Source organism: Bufo bufo, chromosome 3, assembly GCF_905171765.1.
Source record: "Bufo bufo chromosome 3, aBufBuf1.1, whole genome shotgun sequence".
NCBI lineage: Eukaryota > Metazoa > Chordata > Amphibia > Anura > Bufonidae > Bufo > Bufo bufo.
Window position 1 is genome coordinate 183,702,061 of NC_053391.1, and position 23,638 is coordinate 183,725,698.

The 23,638-nt window shown below is 45.0% G+C and overlaps 1 protein-coding gene across 1 annotated transcript in view; it reads left to right on the forward strand.

Annotated features, from left to right (window-relative positions):
- Positions 1-23,638, forward strand: part of LOC120994921 (amine oxidase [flavin-containing] A-like) — a 126,141-nt gene that overhangs the window by 51,845 nt on the left and 50,658 nt on the right. Inside the window, exon 3 of the mRNA XM_040423808.1 lies at positions 4,515-4,652. Within this exon, the coding sequence (XP_040279742.1) occupies positions 4,515-4,652 (138 nt within the window). The remainder of the gene's footprint in view (positions 1-4,514; positions 4,653-23,638) is intronic.

Below are 23,638 nucleotides of genomic sequence, written 5' to 3' on the forward strand. Positions count from 1 at the left end.
CACAAGCCCATAAACTTTGAACATACTAAAAACGGGTATAGCCTTCCATCCACCTGCCCCCTCAGTTTTCAGGTTCAGAAAATATTTGTATTTAATTTTCAGTGCTATAGTAACTGTATTTCTGAGTTATAACCTCTCTTCTGATCCTCAGCTGTGTCATGTGACCAGCAGTCTGACTGTCCAAATAACTCGGCATCTTATGTGTTATTATTATTTCCTATTCGCCGCGGTCAAGTCTAGAACTTACCTTCTCATGGAAACTAATTAGTTTGACATGACCGATCCCTCATGAAGCCATGCTGATACGGCGACGCGTTATACGCTTATTTTCATTGAGGTAAATCTTAGAAAATCTTCAAACAGTTTACCCATGACAGATGTTAAACTTAATGGCTTATAGTTTTCAGGCTCTCTTGTTGACCCCTTTTTAAATATTGGCACCACATTTGCTAAGCGCCAATCCTATGGAACACTCCCTGTCAATATAGAGTCCTTAAAGGATATTTCTCCATTGTTGAGAATGAAGCGGGGAAGGGGGTGGCTGTAGGACCCTGGGTTTCCCTAGGTCTGGCCACCACCCAGCGCTCTCCCCATAGAGATCCCACCGAAATGAATGGAGGTTGACTGCGCATGCGCAGTGCTCCCTCCACCACTTTCAGGGCTCTGTTCTCTGTGTAGGTGCGGATCGCAGAGGTGGGAGCTGCACCTTTCAGACAATGGGGGCATATTCTAGCGATATGCCCCCATTGTCTGAGATGGGGAATACCCCTTTAACCCCTTAAGGACTCAGCCCTATTTCACCTTAAAGACCCGGCCATTTTTTGCAAATCTGACCAGTGTCACTTTAAGTGGTGATAATTTTAAAACGCTTTGACTTATCCAGGCCATTCTGAGATTGTTTTTTTCGTCACATATTGTACTTCATGACACTAAAATGAAGTAAAAAATAATAATTTTTATTTATAAAAAAATACCAAAAATACCAAAATTCAAATACCAATTTCTCTACTTCTATAATACATAGTAATACCTCCAAAAATAGTTATTACTTTTCATTCCCCATATGTCTACTTCATGTTTGGATCATTTTGGGAATGATATTTTATTTTTTGGGGATGTTACAAGGCTTAGAAGTTTAGAAGCAAATTTTCAAAAACCCAATTTTTAGGGACCAGTTCAGGGCTGAAGTCACTTTGCGAGGCTTACATAATAGAAACCACCCAAAAATGACCCCATTCTATAAACTACACCCCTCAAGGTATTCAAAACAGATTTTACAAAGTTTGTTAATCCTTTAGGTGTTCCACAAGAATTAATGGAAAATAGATACAATTTCAAAATTTCACTTTTTTGGCAGATTTTCCATTTTAATAATTTTTTTCCAGTTACAAAGCAAGGGTTAACAGCCAAACCAAACTCAATATTTATGGCCCAGATTCTGTAGTTTACAGAAACACCCTATATGTGGTCGTAAACCGCTGTACGGGCACACGGCAGGGCGCAGAAGGAAAGGAATGCCATACGGTTTTTGGAAGGCAGATTTTGCTGGACTGTTTTTTTTTTTGACACCATGTCCCATTTGAAGCCCCCCTGATGCACTCCTAGAGTAGAAACTCCAAAAATGTGGCCCCATTTTAGAAACTACGGGATAGGGTGGCAGTATTGTTGGTACTAGTTTAGGGTACATATGATTTTTGGTTGCTCTATATTACACTTTTTGTGAGGCAAGATAACAAGAAATAGCTGTTTTGGCACTGTTTTTATTTTTTGTTATTTACAACATTCATCTGACAGGTTAGATCATGTGATATTTTTATAGACCAGGTTGTCACGGATGTGGCGATACCTAATATGTATACTTTTTTATTTATTTATGTAAGTTTTACACAATTTCTTTTTTGAAGCAAAAAAAATCATGTTTTAGTGTTTCCATAGTCTGAGAGCCATAATTTTTTCAGTTTTTGGGCGATTACCTTGGGTACGGTATGATTTTTGCGGGTTGAGATGACGGTTTTATTGGCACTATTTTGGGGTGCGTGTGACTTTTTTTTATTGCTTGCCATTACACTTTTTGTGATGTAAGGTGACAAAAAATGGTTTATTTAGCACAGTTTTTATTTTACATTTTTTACGGTGTTCATCTGAGGGGTTAGTTCATGTGATATTTTTATAGAGCCGGTCGATACGGATGCGGCGATACCTAATATGTATACTTTTTTTTTTTTTATGTAAGTTTTACACAATAATATCATTTTTGAAACCAAAAAAAAATCATGTTTCCATGATTCTGAGAGCCATAGTTTTTTCAGTTTTTTCACTTTTGGGGGTCTAATCCTTTACAATGCATTCCAATTCTTCTGTATTGGAATGCATTGGCTGTATGAGTAATACTGTGTGTATTACTCATACAGCTTCTGTCCTGTGAGATCCAGGGGGCTGGATCTCACAGGCTCGTCACCGGAAGGCAGCGCGCTGCCTTCCATGCCATCGGATCCCCCCTACAGCCGCATGGGGACCCGATGGCACCGCCACACGCCACCGCAAACCGCAGGTAAAGCCGCAAACCGCAGGTCTGAATTGACCTGCGGTTTGCAGCGATCGCCGACACGGGGGGATCGCGGGACCCCCCCACACATTTAGCCAAGGTGCCTGCTCAATGATTTACACATGACAAACCGGTACGTCATAGGTCCTTAAGGACTCGGGAAACATGCCGTACCGGTACATCCTAAGTCCTTAAGGGGTTAAATACCAGAAATAAGGGCCTGTTTATGACATAACTTAATTATCTTAGGATACAGGGGTGTATGCCATCTGGTCCTGGTAATTTGTCTATTTTAATCTTTTTAAGACACTGCTGCACTTTCTGGGTCAGACGGGCCACTTTTAATGGGAAATTTTCTGCATTTCATCTGACAGTTTATTTTCCTGAGTGAATACAGTGAAGAAAAAAATATTTAATAGCTTTACTTTCTCATCATCTTTCTCTGCAACTCACCCCTCATCACTCTATAAAGAGCCGATACCTTTAGATTTATACTTTTTTCCATTTATATAATTTTCTGATTGTAGATTTATTTATTCTATTTCCTGAACACGATTAAGTATTAAGAAAATTGCTTTACGTCAGCCCAATGGGCCATAGACACAGTGGTCAGGAGGGGACCTCATTGACTTCCGGCACTCCAGCTGTGGTGAAACAACTCCAAGCATGCTCCATTTCTGTGGGAGATCAGAGAACAGACAAGCAGTTGTGCATGCTGGGAGTTTCACCACAGCTAGAATACTGGAGGTTGATGATCTCTGGTATAGACCAAGAAGTTGCGCCTATTATTAGGCCTAGTGGCCAGTACAAAAACTGCAGAAATTAGGGTTTTGCTTAAATATAGATATTGATATGGAAAATTTCAAATAACATAAAAAATTCTTCAAAAATCTGTTAAACATAAAAACGTGATTTAAACAATAGGTAACCTTCTAATGACACATTCACTTTAACTGTTCATTCGCATATGGATTAAAAGTACTTTTTTTTCCCCCAGAAAGAAGCAATAGATCACTAAGGCTTCATTCACATCTATGCTGAAGTAGTCTGTTTCAGATGAGGAACAGACTACTGGAGTTACTGTATAACCGGATAAAGCTGCACACCGGCAGGCACCACTAGTTCTCCATTGAGAATAATGGTATCTGACGGGGAACCAGCAGCATTCTGGTATAAATGCCGGCTTTCGGTCAGATAGATACAGCTGCATGTAGAATTTGTCCTGCAGAAAGCCGGTATTTATGCTGGAAAGCTGCCGGATCCCATTATAGTCAATGGGAATCCAACAATGTGCAGCAATATCTTGCAATGTTGGACAGTGAGGGACATTTACTAAAGAGTGAATGTCACTATAGTGGCGTAAAGTTGCAAGTTACGCTGCATGCTATAAGTTTGCCATAATTTGCTATTCCAAGCGGCAAGAAAAGGAGGTGGGAGGTAGCGTAAGAGAACGGGGCTGCACGCGGCCTGCCGAATTTATTATAACTTAAGTCAGAAACTGACGTAAGTTATAGCAGAAGGGTGCGTCAGCCCCTAGCTGGTGTAGACATCAGTTTCTGGAGCACTGAATGCCAGATATGCACCTTATTTATTAAGAGGAATTTGAACATCTCACTAAGGCGCAAATGGGATCAAGACTTGTGTGTGGGAAGGCCCTCAAGTAACTCCGGTAGTCCATTCTTCTGCCGAAACAAACTACTGGATTACCGTTAGTAAAGATGTGAACCTGCCCAAATTGAAAGGTGTCCTTACATTCAGCTGAGCTAGCCCTACAAGGCATTGTGCCTGATTTTACAATGAATTGAGAGACTCCCTTTAAAAGACTTTACACAAGAGAACAACTCTGAGTCCTATAGTTCCAGATGCTCTTCTGAAGGATCATTTAATTATCATCCTTGATAATGGAGGTATCATAACTATATTGTATACTGTATCATGTAATAATTTCTCTTTTCATATTTCTGCCCAGAACAAAGAAGTTCAGTATGTGGATGTTGGTGGGGCCTATGTGGGACCGACTCAAAATCGCATTCTACGCGTAGCAAAAGAGCTAGGTTTAAAGACCTATAAGGTGAATGTGTCACAACGAGTTATCCATCATGTTAGGGTAAGTAATCTTTATGAATGTAGTGTATTAATTTCCTGCACAGAAGCATTCTGGCAGTCAAATGGTGTTTGAATGACCATTACTAGTAAAAGCTGTGTTTGTCAGGACCTAACACAGCATTAACAGTATGTCTCAGGATTGCATTATTAATCACGAGTAGAATATTTTTAATACCCCTAGGGATCAAGCAGATTTTGATGGTGACATTTTAGTTTTTCCATCCACTCCTTCCAAGAGCCATAACTTTTTTTAATGTTTCTGTAGACATATCAGTTTTTTGTGGAAAATATAATTGATGAGAGACTACAAAAAAAATCTTTGTGGAGGAAATGCAATTCTGCCTTTGTTTTATGGGTTTCCTTTTCATGACATTCACTATGTGGTAAAAATGACGCATTGCTTTTTTAAAAAAATAAAAAAATTATATATATTTTTGGGGGGAGGCATGGCGACCAAAAGCCGGCAATTCTACATTGAAATTTTGTTATATGTTGTTCACCATGCTGGATAAATAATAGGATGTTTTAATCATATACCAGCGATGTTTATTTTTTTAGGATAACTGGGAGTTGTTTTAACCCCCTTCTACCCCGGTCCAGTTTTCACCCTCCTGCCCAGGCCATTTTTTGCAAATCTGACATGTGTCACTTTATGTGGTAATAACTTTGGAACACTTTGGCTGGGTTCACACGAGCGGGTCCGGATTAGGTCCGGATGCGTCCCGGTGTATTGCGGCAATCCCGCCCGAGAAGGAATGCAATTGCAGTCAGTTTTGACTGCGATTGCGTTCCGATGTTCAGTTTTTATCGCGCGGGTGCAATGTTTTTTGCACGCGCGTGATAAAAAACCGAATTTCGGGCTTGGGATCGGTGTTCTGTAGATTGTATTATTTTCCCTTATAACATGGTTATAAGGGAAAATAATAGCATTCTGAATACAGAATGCTTAGTAGGTGATCAATTGAGGGTTAAAAAAAAAAAAAAAATTAACTCACCTCCTCCTCAGTCTCTTCTTTACTTCTTTAATGATGAGCTGTCGGCTAAAGGACCTTTGGTGACGTCAGATCACATGCTCCTATCAAATGGTACATCACCACGGTGATGGACCATGTGATTGGAGCATGTGATATGACGTCACCAAAGGTCCTTTAGCCGACAGCTCATCAGAAGAGACTGGGAACTACGCGATCAAGAGGAGAAGGTGAGTTAATTTGTTTATTTTTTTTTAACCCCTCCAGCGCTATTTTACTAAGCATTCTGTGTTCAGAATACTATTATTTTCCCTTATAACCATGTTATAAGGGAAAATAATACAGTGAATAGACTGTCACCTAGCAACTTGCTTGCGGATGCTTGCGATTTTCACGCAGCCCCATTCACTTCTATGGGGCATGCGTTGCGTGAAAAACGCAGAATATAGAGCATTCTGCGATTTTCACGCAACGGACAAGTGATGCGTGAAAATCACCGCTCATGTGAACAGCCCCATAGAAATGAATGGGTCGGTATTCAGTGCGGGTGCAATGCGTTCACATCACGCATCGCATCCGCGCGGAATACTCGCCCGTGTGAAAGGGGCCTTTTACTTGTTTAAGCCATTTTCTCGTGACACATTGTACTTCATGACAGTCATAGATTTGAGTCAATATATTTCACCTTTATTTATGAAAAAATCCCATATTTACCAAATTTTGTAATTTTCCAAATGTCAGTTTCTCTGCTTTTAACCACCTCCCATCCGCCCATAGACTATAAACGTCCGGGAGGTGGTTCTCTATTTCTGAATGGACATTTTAAAACGTCCGTTCAGAAACTGCAGCTGCACGCTAATCGTGCAGCTGCTGATCGGGTTGCCCGCTGTCAGTGACAGCAGGGCAACCCAGAGAGAAGGCAGGGACAGTTCCCAGGTGTCCCTGCCTTCTGGATCGCTGCATACACAGCGCTCGCCGAGCGCTGTGTATGCAGAGCAGGAAGCGCTATGCGTTTCCTGTTCCGGTCATGTGACCGCCGCGACTGGAGAGTGCAGGAGCTGTGTGAGGTCTTTCACAGACCTCGATCAGCCCTGCACTGAGGCTGTACAGCGCAGAATTATGCTGTACAGCCTCTCTGGGGGGTGCATTTCTTCTGTAACTGGGGCTACTATGTCAGCCCCAGTTACAGGAGAAATCAACAGTGAAAAAAAAAAAAAAGAAAAAGTGAAGTAAATGTCCCCCAGAGGTCTTGTATGACCTTATGGGGGACGAAAAGTGTAAAATAAAAAAATAAAGGGTTGAAAAAATAAAATAGAAAAAAGGTTTCACATGTAAAAAAAAAATGTTAAAAATATATAAAAAAAAAAATAGACATATTTGGTATTGCCGCGTCCGTAAAAACCAGCTCTATAAAAATATCACATGACCTAACCCCTCGGGTGAACACCGTAAAAAAAAAAAAAAAAAAACGGTGTCAAAACAAGCAATTTTTGTCACCTTACATCACAAAAGGTGCAACACCAAGTGATCAAAAATGCGTATGTCCCACAAAATGGTACCAATAAAACAGTCACCTCATCCTGCAAAAAATGAGCCCCTACATAATTAAATCTCTCAAAAAATAAAAAAAACTATAGCTCTCAGAACATGGACACATTAAAACATAATTTTTTTGTTTCAAAAATGCTATTATTGTGTAAAACTTTAATAAATAAAAAGTATACATATTGGGTATCGCCACGTCCGTAACAATCTGCTCTTTAAAAATGTGACTTGACTGAACCCCTCAGGTGAACGCTGTAAAAATAAATAAATAGAAACTGTGCTAAAACAACCAATTTTTTGGTCACCTTGCCCCATAAAGTGTTATAATGAATGATCAAAAAATCATATGTACCCAAAAATAGTAGCAATTAACCTGGCACCTTATCCCCTAGTTTCCAAAATGGGATTACTACTTGGGAGTTTCTACTGTAAGGGTGCATCAGGGGGCTTCAAATGGGACATGGCATCTAAAAACCATGTAGAGTTCCTTTTCTTCTGTGCCCTGCCGTGTGCCCATACACCAGTTTATGACCACATGTGGGGTGTTTCTGTAAACCGCAGAATCTGCGTAATAAATATTGAGTTTTGTTTGGCTGTTAACCATCGATTAAAGAAAAAAATTGATTAAAATGGAAAATCTGCCAAAAAAGTGAAATTTAAAAATTTGATCTCCATTTTCCTTTAATTCTTGTGGAACGCCTAAAGGGTTAACAAAGTTTGTAAAATCGGTTTTGAATACCTTGAGGGGTGTAGTTTCTACAATGGGGTCATTTATGGGGGTATCCACTATGTAGGCCCCACAAAGTGACTTCAGACCTGAACTGGTCCTTTTAAAAAGTGGGTTTTGGCAATTTTCTTAAAAATTTGAAGAATTGCTTCTAAACTTCTAAGCCTTCTAACGTCCTAAAAAAATAAAATGACATTTCCAAAATGATGCCAACATAAAGTAGACATATGGGGAATGTTAAGTAATAAATATTTTAAAAGCAGAGAAATAGAAATTTAGAAAATTGAGAATCTTTCAAAATTTTTGGTAAATTTGGGATTTTTTCATAAATAAAGGTGAAATATTTTGACTCAAATTTATGACTGTCATGATGTACAATGTGTCACGAGAAAACAATCTCTGAATGACTTGGATAAGTAAAGGCGTTCCAAAGTTATTACCACATAAAGTGAGATATGTCAGGCAAAATTAGGCCTGGTCAGGAAGGGGGCAAATGGCCCAGATGGCAAGTGGTTAAAACAGAAAGTAATACCTCATAAAATATTTATTACTTAGCATTCCCTATATGTCTACTTTGTGTTGGCATCATTTTGTAAATGTCATTTTATTTTTTAGGAAGTTAGAAGGCTTAGAATTTTAGAAGCAATTCTTAAAATTTTTAAGAAAATTTCCCAAACCCACTTTTTAAGGACCAGTTCAGGTCTGAAGTCACTTTGTGGGGCTTACATAGTAGAAACCACCCATAAGTGACCCCATTTTAGAAACTACACCCCTCAAGTTACTCAAAACTGATTTTACAAACTTTTAGGTGTTCCACAAGAATTAAAGGAAAATGAAGATGAAATTTCACTTTTTTGGCAGATTTTCCATTTTAATCCATTATTTTTCTTTAAAACATCGAGGGTTAACAGCCAAAGAGAACTCAATAGCTATTACCCTGATTCTGCGGTTTACAGAAACACCCCATATGTGTGGTGTAAGCTGACGTAAAGGCACATGGCAGGGCGCAGAAGAAAAGGAACGCCGTATGGTTTATGGAAGGCAGATTTTGCTGGACTAGTTTTTAGACACCATATACCATTTGAAGCACCCCTATAGTAGAAACTCCCAAAATGTGACCGTTTTATTGGTACTATTTTTTGCGGTACATATGATTTTTAATCACTCTATATTACGTTTTTTGTGAGGCAAGGTAACCAAAAAATGGCTGTTTTGGCACCGTTTTTATTTGACAAGTTGTTCATCTGACAACTTAGATGTGCTATTTTCATAGAGCAGGTTGTTACGGGCGCGATTATATCAAATATGTCTACTTTGTTTGTTTCAGTTTTACATAATAAAGCATTTTTGAAAAAAAATAATGTTTTTGTGTCTCCATTTTCTGAACGCCATCTATTTTTTTTATATTTTTCTGCCGATCATTTTGTGCAGGGGCTCGTTTTTTGCAGGAAGAGTTGACGTTTTTATTGGTACCATTTTTGGGTACATATGATTTTTTGATCATTTATTATTACACTTTATGGGGCAAGGTGACAAAAAATTGGTTGGCACAGTTTATATTTATTTATTTTTACAGCGTTCACCTGAGGAGTTAGGTCATGTGATATTTTTTATAGGGCATGTCGTTACGGATGTGGTAATACCTAAATGTATACTTTTTCTTATTTATTTAAAGAGGACCTTTCACCTGAAAATGCAAGTTAAACGAAAGATATACCCTTACTTGCCAGCCCCCGGGGGCCGGCAAGTAAGGGTATATCTTTCGTTTAACTTGCATTTTCAGGTGAAAGGTCCTCTTTAAAGGGAGTCTTTCACGCCGATTCACGGTATTAACCTAATAGACTTATGTCCACGGCATCCCCCCTATTAAAACTGTGCTTACCGTATGTTGCTTGCTATCATCGTTCTGCCGAAAAACACTTCGCATGCGCACTTCGCTCAACGAAGCCGCTGCCAGGAGTCCGCGGCGCATCAGGCTGAGCCTAGTGCGCAGGCGCCGGATCTAGCAGAGGGACGGGAGGATTGCGGAGGCGGGGCTGAGGTGAGGAAGGAGGCGCTGGGCACCAGACGGCGAGGCGGGCGGGCACCCTGGGTTAACGTAAAACCCCTTGGGCACCTTAGGTAGGTGAGTGACAGCTTATAAAAACCAGTTTTTTGGGCTAATAGATCCACAAGCAGGTTTAATAAGGGCAGTTTAGGATTCATGTTATTAGTACAGACCTGGTCATATGTTTAGCTTATAGGGCTCAAATCTCATGACAGAATCCCTTTAAATGTCCCTATTGAACCGAACCTGTGATCATTTGATCACTTGTACAGTACACTGCAATACAGTGCTTCATTTCAATTTGTTGTCATTTTACAGTTACCCTGTGAGAAACCCTAGGCTGCCATGAAAATTGAAATAAAAAATCAAAAATTGTGTTGCATGGAGGCCATTTAGAGGCCAGAGGAAGCCCACTCCCTCTAACTGCTGAAATGCTGTGGTTTATTTTGGCTGTGGCATCTGAGCAGGGGTGGACAGGCCCAATGGGTCGCCTGAGCCCTCCTCACAGACACCAGCCAGGTAAGTAGTGCTCTGACACAACCCTCCTGAGTTAAGCCGTATCAACTATATTGCCATCTTGAGGCAACTGGAATAGAAAGACAGAACATGGCAAGACAGAGGGGCATATTCTGGGGAGGTATTTTCTGCTGCTGGTGCATTATTTTGTTATGCACTGTTGTATTTGGTTCTGCTGGAGCAGTATGTTATGCTGCACTGTGGTATTTGGTTCTGCTGGGGCAGTATATTATGCTGCACTGTGGTATTTGGTTCTGCTGGGGCAGTATATTATGCTGCACTGTGGTATTTGGTTCTGCTGGGCCTCAGTATATTGTTCTGCACTGTGGTATTGGTTCTGCTGGGGCAGTATATTGTTCTGCACTGTGGTATTGGTTCTGCTGGGGCAGTATATTGTTCTGCACTGTGGTATTGGTTCTGCTGGGGCAGTATATTGTTCTGCACTGTGGTATTGGTTCTGCTGGGGCATTATATTGTGCTACATTGCGGTATATGGTTCTGCAGGGCAGTATATTGTTCTGCACTATGGTATTTGGCTCTGGGATGGTATTTTGTGCCACAATATGGTATTACTCACCTCGCCTACATATGTTGGCCTCACCTGTAACATGGGGCCACTTTTAGTTGATTTTCCAGGGCTACTTTAAGTTCTAAGTCCGTCCCTGCATCTGAGTGGTTCAGCAGCATGGGAAGGTGAATTATTCATCGGACTGCTGTTATCTGGCCATCTATGAAATGCATACAGTTTAAGGTTTCTGTTTATACAGCGTTGAAACACAAATGGTGGAAGTGTTCATTTCCTCTGCTGTGTTAAAACCGATGGGTGACATTTTTCTAGCTTGTGTATTTAAAAGGGTCATTTACATTCACGTTTAGCCAACAAATACTAATTAGATATGCAATCATGTATTTTCTATTTTGGAAAATAGTTGTAAAAGTATATTTGAATGCATTAAAAGGAAACTGTCCCAGCAACCTCCCTATCAAACTTGTTTTCATAGAAACATACTGTAGCTGTGGTTCACCTGATTAAAACACTGTTTTTTCTTTTGCTGATCTGAGGCTCTGTTCCTGAGTTATGCCTCATTCACACAGTCAGTGTTTGGTCAGTGATTTCCATCAGCCAAACCAGGACTGGAGCTACACAGACATAAAGTATAAGAGGAAGATCTGTACCTGTTCTGTGTTTACAGGGAGTGCAGAATTTTTAGGCAAGTTGTATTTTTGAGGATTAATTTTATTATTGAACAACAACCATGTTCTCAAAGAACCCAAAAAACTCATTAATATCAAAGCTGAATATTTTTAGAAGTAGTTTTTAGTTTGTTTTTAGTTTTAGCTATTTTAGGGGGATATCTGTGTGTGCAGGTGACTATTACTGTGCATAATTATTAGGCAACTTAACAAAAAACAAATATATACCCATTTCAATTATTTATTTTTACCAGTGAAACCAATATAACATCTCAACATTCACAAATATACATTTCTGACATTCAAAAACAAAACAAAAACAAATCAGTGACCAATATAGCCACCTTTCTTTGCAAGGACACTCAAAAGCCTGCCATCCATGGATTCTGTCAGTGTTTTGATCTGTTCACCATCAACATTGCGTGCAGCAGCAACCACAGCCTCCCAGACACTGTTCAGAGAGGTGTACTGTTTTCCCTCCTTGTAAATCTCACATTTGATGATGGACCACAGGTTCTCAATGGGGTTCAGATCAGGTGAACAAGGAGGCCATGTCATTAGATTTTCTTCTTTTATACCCTTTCTTGCCAGCCACTCTGTGGAGTACTTGGACGCGTGTGATGGAGCATTGTCCTGCATGAAAATCATGTTTTTCTTGAAGGATGCAGACTTCTTCCTGTACCACTGCTGGAAGAAGGTGTCTTCCAGAAACTGGCAGTAGGACTGGGAGTTGAGCTTGACTCCATCCTCAACCCGAAAAGGCCCCACAAGCTCATCTTTGATGATACCAGCCCAAACCAGTACTCCACCTCCACCTTGCTGGCATGTCGGGATTCGAACCCGTGACCAGCCACATCCCAGGCGGTAGCCCTGCTTACTAGGCTACCGTCCTCTCTGGACATTACTCCCTGAAACCTATTATGTAACCTCAGTCTTGCCAAGCCTTGCTCATCACCCTTGATTCCCCACACCTGGTACTTCCCTATATAAGTCCAGCCCCTTGCACTCTAGCTTGCTGATTATTGAGCTCCTGAGCCTTAATCAAGCTTCTCCTCATCTGCTGCTCTTGCTACAACTGGAAGTCCACTGCTGACCAGGAATTGCCTACCGACTACTCTTCTGCTTGTCCCTACCTACTGAACTGCTACCACCGTTGCCATCCGGATTGTCTGACCACGCTTACTGCCGCCTGCCCTGACCCACCGCCTGCCTACCGACTACGCCTCTGCCAGACTTCCTGCACCTACTACCTGCCTGCGGTCCTTGCCACTGGGCTCCACTCCTACCTCCAGCCAGCGGTCCTCTGACTCAGGTGAGCCTGTAGGACTGTTACAGAATAATCAGCCACACTATGGAGTCCGCAATGGCCACTCTGCGTAAGCAGGTCTCCGAACTTCAAGAATTTGGTACTACATATCAGGAGAAATTTGCCCAGCTCCAAGGCGTAGTCCAAAGCCAACAGAGGGAGATTATTGAACTACAGAGGCAACTCCTGGGCGTTCGCGGCGCGCCCGCAGACACCCGCATGCCACTCCCATCAAGATTCAGCGGCGACAGACGCCAGTATCGGGGGTTTCTAAACCAATGCCGCATCTATTTTCAGATGTACCCGGCCCCCTTCACCACCGAGAAAAAGAAGGTGCTATTCGTGGTCAATCTCCTGACGGATGAAGCATTAGCATGGGCATCACCATACGTGGAGACTAACAGTCAGCTCCTGGACAACCTAAACAACTTTATCACCGCCATGAGCCAAGTCTTCGATGACCCTAACCGCTGTGCGACAGCCGAGGCGCGACTACATGGTCTGCGGCAAGGGAGACGCTCCGTCGCCGAATACACCGCCGAGTTTCGCCGTTGGGTCACGGACACCACCTGGAACCCAGCGGCACAGAGAAGCCAATTCCGGCGAGGCCTGTCAGAATTAATAAAGGACGAACTCGCCAGAGTTGAGGCCCCGGACGATCTGGATGACTTCATTCAGTTATGCATCCGGATAGATCAAAGACTGTCCGAGAGGAAGAAAGAAAGACTCTGGTCCTCGGACCACAGACCCACTTACTCCTTCTCGTCCACCGCCCAGCGCGACCCCCAGTCAGTAACTGAACCTATGCAGGTCGACGCTCTACGTAGGTCTCTATCCACAGCTGAGAAGGAGAGAAGGCTGGCCGAAAACCTCTGCCTCTACTGTGGGGAGCCGGGTCATTTTGCCATCAAACGTCCTCATAAGATCCGAAAGACTATTGCCGTCACGGAGCTAAAGGAGCAACCACAGACTCCAACCCCGCCAGCAGCCCTGGAAAATAACAACACGGCGGCTCATGGATCCCACTTCATCGTCCCCATCCTCATCGACTTTGAGGGGCGACAACTCCCCTGTTCAGCGATGTTAGACTCCGGGGCGGGAGGCAACTTCATGGACCTAACCTTCGCCCGCGAAAAGAACATTCCACTGACAATCAAGGCAGCCCCCGTTGACCTGGAAACCGTCGACGGATCCCCACTCTCCTCGGGGCCGGCCACTCACGAGACCATCGAACTACAACTCCTCATAGAACCTGATCACCGTGAAAAGATCCACTTCTCTCTGATCGCCTCCCCGAAGTTCCCAGTGATCTTGGGCATCCCATGGTTGGCCACCCACAACCCCTCGGTGGACTGGGAAACCCGCTGCATACGATTCCCATCCGAGTTCTGAACGCTAAATTGCTCCCACAAACCCGTCCTTCCACCCGAAGACACCACCATCTCAAAACTATCCGTCAAGGATCTGCTACCCCCTCAATACCGTGAGTTCCAGGATGTCTGCGACAAGAAAAAGGCAGACAAGCTGCCACCACACCGACCCTATGACTGCCCTATAGAACTGTTGCCCGAGCCGAAATACCCTTTGGCAGTATCTACTCCCTCTCAGAGCCTGAACTCAAGGCTCTGAAAGAGTACCTGGACGAGGACCTGAGGAAGGGGTTCATCCGGCCCTCCACCTCCTTCGTAGAGAAAAAAGACTCCTCCCTGCGTCCCTGCATAGACTACAGAAAGCTTAATGACATAACCGTAAAAAAACGGTACCCGCTCCCACTGATTTCCGAACTCCTTGAGAGACTCCGGGAAGCGAAGATCTTCACCAAACTCGACCTTCGTGGGGCCTACAACCTCGTCCGAATACGCCCTGGGGACGAATGGAAGACCGCCTTCCGGACACGTTATGGTCATTTCGAGTATGTGGTCATGCCTTTCGGACTCTGCAATGCTCCCGCCACCTTCCAGCACTTCATTAACGACGTCCTCAGGGACATGCTGGATCTGTTTGTAGTCGTTTACCTGGACGACATCTTGATCTTCTCTGAAGACCTCGAGCAGCACCGCGAACACGTCCTCAGGGTACTGCAGAGACTCAGACAGAACTCTCTCTATATCAAGCTAGAGAAATGCGAGTTTGAGCGAACCACCACTCAGTTCCTCGGATACATCATCTCCCCAGAGGGCCTAAGTATGGACCCGGGGAAGGTCCAAGCTGTGATGAACTGGCCCATTCCGAAAAACGAGAAGGAGATACAAAGATTCATTGGCTTCGCCAACTTCTATCGGAAGTTTATCCGGAACTTCTCCAAGGTCATATCACCAATCACCCAACTCACCAAGAAGGCAGTCCCCTTCTCCTGGACACCCGAGGCCAAGGAGGCCTTCACCAAGTTGAAACTCCTCTTCACTTCTGCCCCAATCCTAATCCACCCGAACCCCGAGCTCCCATTTACAGTCGAAGTGGATGCATCAGACTCTGCGGTGGGGGCAGTTTTGTCACAACGGACAGGGGAGAGGATGCTATTACACCCGTGCGCATATTTCTCCCGCCAGATGTCCCCCTCCGAGAAGAACTATGACATCGGGAACAAAGAACTGCTGGCGATCAAGGATGCCTTCTCCGAGTGGAGACACCTGCTGGAGGGAGCCACCAACCCCATAATCGTACTAACTGACCACAAGAACCTCGAGTTCATCCGCAGCGCTAAGAGACTCTCAGCCAGACAGGCCAGATGGAGCCTATTCTTTTCCCGCTTCAACTATCTCATCACCTATCGCCCTGGATCAAAAAACGGCAAGGCTGACGCCCTCTCCAGAATGTTTTCCGAGCCCTCACAGAGTAACAAGGGCCAAAATAACATCTTACCCGAGAGAAGGGTCGTAGGGGCCACCTACTCTAAAGAACTCCTGGGCACAATCAAAGAAGGATACGAAAATGACCCCTTCCTCGCCCACCCCACAAGGAATATCAGCCTTACGTTTAAGAACGGTCATTGGTTTCATCAGGACCTACAACTATATGTACCAGAAATCGCACGGCTCGAAGTGCTCAAATTCAACCATGACTCCAAGCTGGCCGGCCATTTTGGCATAAGAAAGACCCAGGAGCTTCTCTCCCGCTCCTTCTGGTGGCCAACATACAAGGAGGACATCAAGAGGTACATCTCCTCGTGCACGGTCTGTGCCCGCAATAAGACTCTTCGTTCCTCCCCTGTGGGTCTGTTACAACCCCTCCCTATTCCCTCCCGCCCCTGGGGCTCGATCTCCATGGACTTTGTGGTAGACCTTCCTCCTTCAAAAGGGATGAACACTATCCTGGTCGTGGTCGACCGTCTCACCAAGATGGCCCATTTCATCCCCTACAAAGGCATACCCACCGCCAAACAGACGGCCGATCTAATTCTCAGAGAGGTCTTCAGGCTGCATGGGATCCCGGACGACGTGGTCTCCGACCGAGGCGTACAATTTGCCTCAAAGTTCTGGAAGAACTTCTGCCTGGCGCTCGGGGTTAAAGTGAACCTATCCTCCGCTTTCCACCCTCAGTCAAACGGGCAGACTGAGAGAACTAATCAGACCCTAGAGCAGTACCTACGCTGTTTCAGCTCCCACCTGCAGGATGACTGGCTTGACCATCTCCCCACGGCCGAGTTCGCCTACAACAATGCTGAGCATAGCTCAACCAAGCACAGCCCTTTCTTTGCTAACACAGGCTCGCACCCGGTGTTCATTCCCCACCTGCCCGTCGCCTCCACCCTCCCAGCAGTGGCCGGACGCCTAACAACCCTACAGGAGGCACAAAAGAACATTATAGACAACCTCCAGCTCGCCCAGAGGCGTTTTAAACAGGGAGCAGACAGACGTCGCAAACCCACCCCGGGCTTCCATGTGGGAGACAAGGTGTGGCTGTCCACCAGGAACCTCAGATTGAAGGTCCCCTCCAAAAAGTTGGCCCAAAGATACATGGGTCCGTTTCGGGTCACCGAACAAATCAACGAGGTCACGTTCCGGCTCGACCTTCCGGACTCCATTAGGATGCACCCTGTCTTCCATTGCTCACTCCTCAAGCCATACTCCTCAAGAATACGTTGTCGCAAAGATCCTTGACTCCAGGCTACAATACCTAATTGGGTGGGAGGGTTACTCTCCCGAGGATAACTCCTGGGAGCCAGAAGAAAATGTCCACGCCCCCAGACTGGTAAAAGAGTTCCACCAACGGCACCCCGGTAAGCCTGCCCCTGCGGTGCCCGGAGGTCACCTTGGAAGGGGGGGAGTACTGTCGGGATTCGAACCCGTGACCAGCCACATCCCAGGCGGTAGCCCTGCTTACTAGGCTACCGTCCTCTCTGGACATTACTCCCTGAAACCTATTATGTAACCTCAGTCTTGCCAAGCCTTGCTCATCACCCTTGATTCCCCACACCTGGTACTTCCCTATATAAGTCCAGCCCCTTGCACTCTAGCTTGCTGATTATTGAGCTCCTGAGCCTTGATCAAGCTTCTCCTCATCTGCTGCTCTTGCTACAACTGGAAGTCCACTGCTGACCAGGAATTGCCTACCGACTACTCTTCTGCTTGTCCCTACCTACTGAACTGCTACCACCGTTGCCATCCGGATTGTCTGACTACGCTTACTGCCGCCTGCCCTGACCCACCGCCTGCCTACCGACTACTCTTCTGCTTGTCCCTACCTACTGAACTGCTACCACCGTTGCCATCCGGATTGTCTGACCACGCTTACTGCCGCCTGCCCTGACCCACCGCCTGCCTACCGACTACGCCTCTGCCAGACTTCCTGCACCTACTACCTGCCTGCGGTCCTTGCCACTGGGCTCCACTCCTACCTCCAGCCAGCGGTCCTCTGACTCAGGTGAGCCTGTAGGACTGTTACATGGCGTCTGAGTCGGACTGGAGCTCTCTGCCCTTTACCAATCCAGCCGCGGGCCCATCCATCTGGCCCATCAAGACTCACTCTCATTTCATCAGTCCATAAAACCTTAGAAAAATCAGTCTTGAGATATTTCTTGGCCCAGTCTTGACGTTTCAGCTTGTGTGTCTTGTTCAGTGGTGGTCGTCTTTCAGCCTTTCTTACCTTGGCCATGTCTGTGAGTATTGCACACCTTGTGCTTTTGGGCACTCCAGTGATGTTGCAGCTCTGAAATATGGCCAAACTGGTGGCAAGTGGCATCTTGACAGCTGCACGCTTGACTTTTCTCAGTTTATGGGCAGTTATTTTGCGCCTTGGTTTTTCCACACGCTTCTTGCGACCCTGTTGACTATTTTGAATGAAACGCTTGATTGTTCGATGATCACGCTTCAGAAGCTTTTCAATTTTAAGAGTGCTGCATCCCTCTGCAAGATATCTCACTATTTTTGACTTTTCTGAGCCTGTCAAGTCCTTCTTTTGACCCATTTTGCCAAAGGAAAGGAAGTTGCCTAATAATTATGCACACCTAATCTAGGGTGTTGATGTCATTAGACCACACCCCTTCTCATTACAGAGATGCACATCACCTAATATGCTTAATTGGTAGTAGGCTTTCGAGCCTATACAGCTTGGAGTAAGACAACATGCATAAAGAGGATGATGTGGTCAAAATACTCATTTGCCTAATAATTCTGCACTCCCTGTAGAACAGCACCTGGTTTTGGCTCAAAATCACTGATGGAAATCACTGACCAAACACTGACGTGTGAATGAGGCATTTTTGTACTTTTTCTTAATATGCAAATTTGCCCTTTGGTGCAGTGAGGTTGTCACCATTGCTCTTGTTGCATCCAAGCTCCGCTCCTTTCTGTAGCCAGGGGCAAGGCAGTGGGAAAGCAGGGTGTTGTCACAAGGACAAGACCTCTTCATGGACATCATATAGTGGTGGCTTCCCCCTCCCTGCAATGTAAGAGCTCTGGCAATCATTGCAAATTCACAGAATGTTCATATTTGCTTAGACTTTTCTGTTCTGTTTCGTCAGAAATATGACCAAAAAACCCCCAAAATGAATAACGTACACAAACGGAACACCTTCCATTTCTATCTTTCATTAATTGATTTCCACATTAAAACAATTGGAGAGCTCTGTCATGTTTCTATTATTTTGGATGGAATAAGTCCTACAGACAGTACTTTTTGTCCCATCAAAAATAATGGACATATGCCAAAACAGAGTCCAACTGAGCATAATGGATTCTGATATTATACCATTTGAAATCAATGGTGGTTATAGCAACAAACAAAAAAATCTTTGTTCTTTAAAAGAACAACAGATGCCATTATAACTGATGTGAACTTCTCCTGACATTTTGAATGGCCGACATTTAATGCTTCATTTTTCCCTCGGCAGAGGTGACTTATATGGCCAAACACAACTTCCCAGGGGTAACAGCTGAATACAGGGAGTTAGAGACGCTGGATCTGTAGCAAACAGCTGATCACCATTCTTGCTTCTTTTGAAATAAAGGTTGTCTTTGTGAGACAAGCTTGTCTGTGTCACAATTGTTGCAAGCCACAAAGAAATGTACCGGGTCACAAGTTCTGCACCCATGGTTTAGATAGAGAAGTTCAAGAACTGCAAATACACAGTCGATTCACATTATTATGACCACTTCCTACTTTCGATGTCGGCAGCAGGTACAGCACATCATGAAGGAAGTCACGTGTTGTGAGCTGGCTCGGTGGTTATGTAATGTTTGCAATAGACTGTCACACACCTCCCTTGTTGCTGTCATGGGTAAAAGGGGCGATTTATCACAGTTGCAAAAAGGATGATTATTGGCTTTCAGGCCAAGGTGGCAGTGTTTCTGAACCTGCGCAGTTTGTGAACTTTTCATGTGCTGCTGCAGTGAAAGTGTATCGTGAGTGGACAAAGGGCACCATTGAGAAAAAGTGACATGGAAACTGTGGAGCACCACCTTGTGTTGATCTGAGAGGTGAATGTCGGCTGTGAAGGTGCACGAGGGCAGAACAACATGATGCAGTGGGGCAGCTCACCACCAAATTAAGCCAGTTGTCTACAAGATGTGGTTCAGTGAACCCTACTGCGTATGGGGCTCCGAAGCAGAAAGAGATGGTCAAAGGCTTCAATTTTCACAGCAATATCAAATTAAACCTTCACTGATTGGCAAAGGGTTGCCTTCTCTGATGAGTCACATTTTCTGCCTCATCGAACGGATAGACATTGGCATATCTGGGAAGAAACATCAGAGAACAAACACCCTACAACCATTGCTGGAAGAACACAAGCTGGTGGTGGCAGCGTTATGGTCTGGGGCAGGGCTCGACAAATCCCAGGCGCCAGGTCGCCATGGCGGCCAGGAATTTAGTCCTGGCGCTTGGGTATTTGTCAGCCCGTTTTCAAAGGTGCCCGGGCGATGGGTGCTGAGCTGCCGTTCTGTCTGGAGGCAGCACCGTGTGAAACAGCTCCGTCACAGCACACAATAGCAGAGACGCTGGCAGCAGGGAGGGGAGGGGCTCGGGAGGAGTGTAATCTGATCCTAGAGTGGAAGCTGCTTCTGCCAGCCCCTCCCCTCCCCGCCCACCAACCAATCAGAGCTGAGGCAAGGCAAGCACTAGCAGCTCTGAGTCACTGACACAAGTACAGGGAATCGAATGAGTCACAGGTTAAGAATCTAAAGATCCGACTCAGTTAGTGACTCATTCGATTCTTTGAGTTAAAAGAACAGTCAGTCAGACTCTAGAACAGTTTACACTGAGGCTGTGGCTGATGCTTTCGCAGCAGTGATAAGATTAAGGGACAGGAGCAGAGATATGTGAGAAGTGACAGGACACAGTTTAGATTACAGTTTGAATCAACCCTTTAGGATCAAATTGGCTTCTCAAGGAGATATATATGTTAAAGGCATCCCCCCTTCTGTCTCATTCAGTAGCTATAGAACTAAGGGTACTTTCACACTTGCGGCAGGATGGATCTGGCAGGCGGTTCACCCTGTCGGATCCGTCCTTCCGCTGTTTCGCCGGACCGCAGCTCTGTCCCCATTGACTATAATGGGGGCAGAGCTCTGGCACAGCACGGCAGTGCATGGTGAAAGGCCGCCGGACTAAAAGTACTGCATGTTTAACTTTAGTCCGGCGGCCTCTCACCGCGAACTGCCGTGCTGCGCCGGAGCTCCGCCCCCGTCCCCATTATAGTCAATAGGGTCCGGGGACGGAGCGGCGGTATATGTAACATGGTATACAGCATTATTGGGGGGGCTCTATGGAGAAGTGGGGGGGGGGGGCACTATGGGGGCACCTACTAGGGGCTTTATGATGCGGCTCCGCCTGGCTCCTAACTTTTTTAGCTGGCTCCTAGATTCCAAGGAAATTTGTCAAGCCCTGGTCTGGGGAATGATTTGGTGGCATTCTCTGGGCCCATTCATCCATGTGCAAACTACTCTCAACCGATTTTGGTATGAATCCATCCTTGCAGATCATGTACACCCAAACATGTTGATTGTCTTCCCTGGGGTGGATAGGATCTTCCAGCAAGATAATGCAACAGGTCACATGGCTTCAAATGTCCGACAGCTGTTTGACCAAGACTTCTCAGTAATACCCTGGCTCTCTAATTCCCTAGACTTGATCCCAGTTGATCATCTGTGGGACACCTCGATTGTCATGCTCACTCTATAAATTCTCCCCACACAATCTTCAGCAGCTGTGGGATGCACTGCAGTCAGCATGGCTTCAGATACCTGTGACATCCTACCAGGACCTTAATGTCACGGCGGACAGGATCTAAGATACACAGATAACTAAACAAACAAGTTTCTAGGCGAGAAGCTGGGGATAAGGTCACCTCCTAGCAAATCCCTAACCGCTCTCCCTATACTGCTTAGCCCACATTCAGACCCTTATGGTGGGAATAATGTGTCCTCGTGCCTGGGCTTAAAATACCCTAGAATCCCTGAGATGGTGAAAGGGGAAAAGGGGCAGCCTGCTCCCTCAGAACCAGGAGAGGACAGACGTTACTAAAACAGCCTAGACAGCAAACCAAAGAAATCAGAAACCAACTTATCTTATCAGAGCAGGAACAGCCAATCCTTCCTTCCTTGCTTCCACAGCCTGACAGAAGCTATAACCTGCACTGAACCCTGGGAGTGAGAGTAATTTAAACCAACGACCCCACCCAGAGCACCTGAAGGGAGGCGGATCTAGCACGACTCCAAAACAAAACAAATGACTAGACACGTGCTGCTAGTCTGGCAGACCTCCGCACATCGTCTGATCAGGGCATGACACTTACTAGGTCGCTCCCAGCCCATCTAGCTGCTGTCCCTGCTGCAGACAGTGGTTACTCTGTGTGGCAAACCCAGCCACTGTATATTGTCATTCCTGTATGTACGATGTTATTGCATATGTGTATACCACTTTAAAGAACCAAGCGTATATATATATGTTTTGGGTAATATGGTTCAGGTAGGCTGTAACGTTCCTATGCTGGCTGCATGAAAACCGCCAGCATTCATGCAATTGTATGTTATGTGAGGGCACCCAGATAGCTAATTTTATTGTATTTGTGTATTCTGAGCGGCATTCACCTAATGATATGCCCTCAGACTTGAGCTATCTGGGAATATGTTAAATGTCTGTGTTTGTTGGGAGAATGTGACATTGTGTGTTTGGGTGGTGATTTCTGTCCGGTTGTTCCCACATGTGTATTGGTGATTTCCCTTTGTCTTGAGAGATAATTGGATTACTCCTCGGGTGTCTTCATGGCAGAGAGGAGGAAACCATGATGCATTGTGGGGATGTGTTGTGTCGGTGTATCCTGAGTTGCTGCATATCTGTCCTGTGTCGCAGTCTTCCTTCTGGTCCACTAGGGGCGTGTCCACCAGATGGGCAGCTGCATAAATACGGGCGGGTAGCCCTCAATAAAGTGTTCCTGTTTTTACATTCAACATAGAGCCTCGTCTCATGTGTATGGGGATTGCTATACGCTGTATACTCCCCTGGCTATAACTCCTAGCTCTTGTAAGAGCTTGCTCCTGGTTCCTGTCTCTGGATTTAGGAGAGGTTCACCCACTGGAGCCTGGAGCCTCTTCATAGGTCCAGGGTGGGTAGGAGACGGCGAGACCTCCACCAAGCTTCTGCGGTTCGTGGGGTCTGCAGTGCTGACGGTGTCAAGTGGAGTGCTTGGAGTCCTCTGGAAGCACTAGGAGCATCTATCGACGGCGGTACCCGGTCGGGGTGCTAGGCATTCCGTTACAGTTCTTGGGAGGGAAGGATTGTATGCTGTACCGGCCTATTTGGATCATTGCCTGCTTTTCCTGTCTACCAGCGGAGACCTTGTGGATCGTGCTACCCCTCCGCTACACTCTGGATATTAGTTGGGAGTCATAATAATGTGACTTGACTGTGTATATTTCCTATGTACTTACATAGTCTGTAATAATGAAAAGACTCAAATACATCAGTACATGAGAACTCGATTATCTCTAACTGTAAATCATAAATTAAAATTCTTACCCAGTGGTCAGAAATGAATGTGTTGATTAATATTACAGTGCTAATATCCTTTTATGTTCTAATGTCCATGGATCCTTCATTCCTGAACACAAGTCACTTGTTCCTGGAAACTGTATACGGTCATCCGCTTTGATAATATGTTGACACAGCCTTCGACATTAGGGGGAATATCGCTAGGGTATGCCCCCAATGTCTGCAAAGTGCCGGAGGGCGAATCGTGCATGTG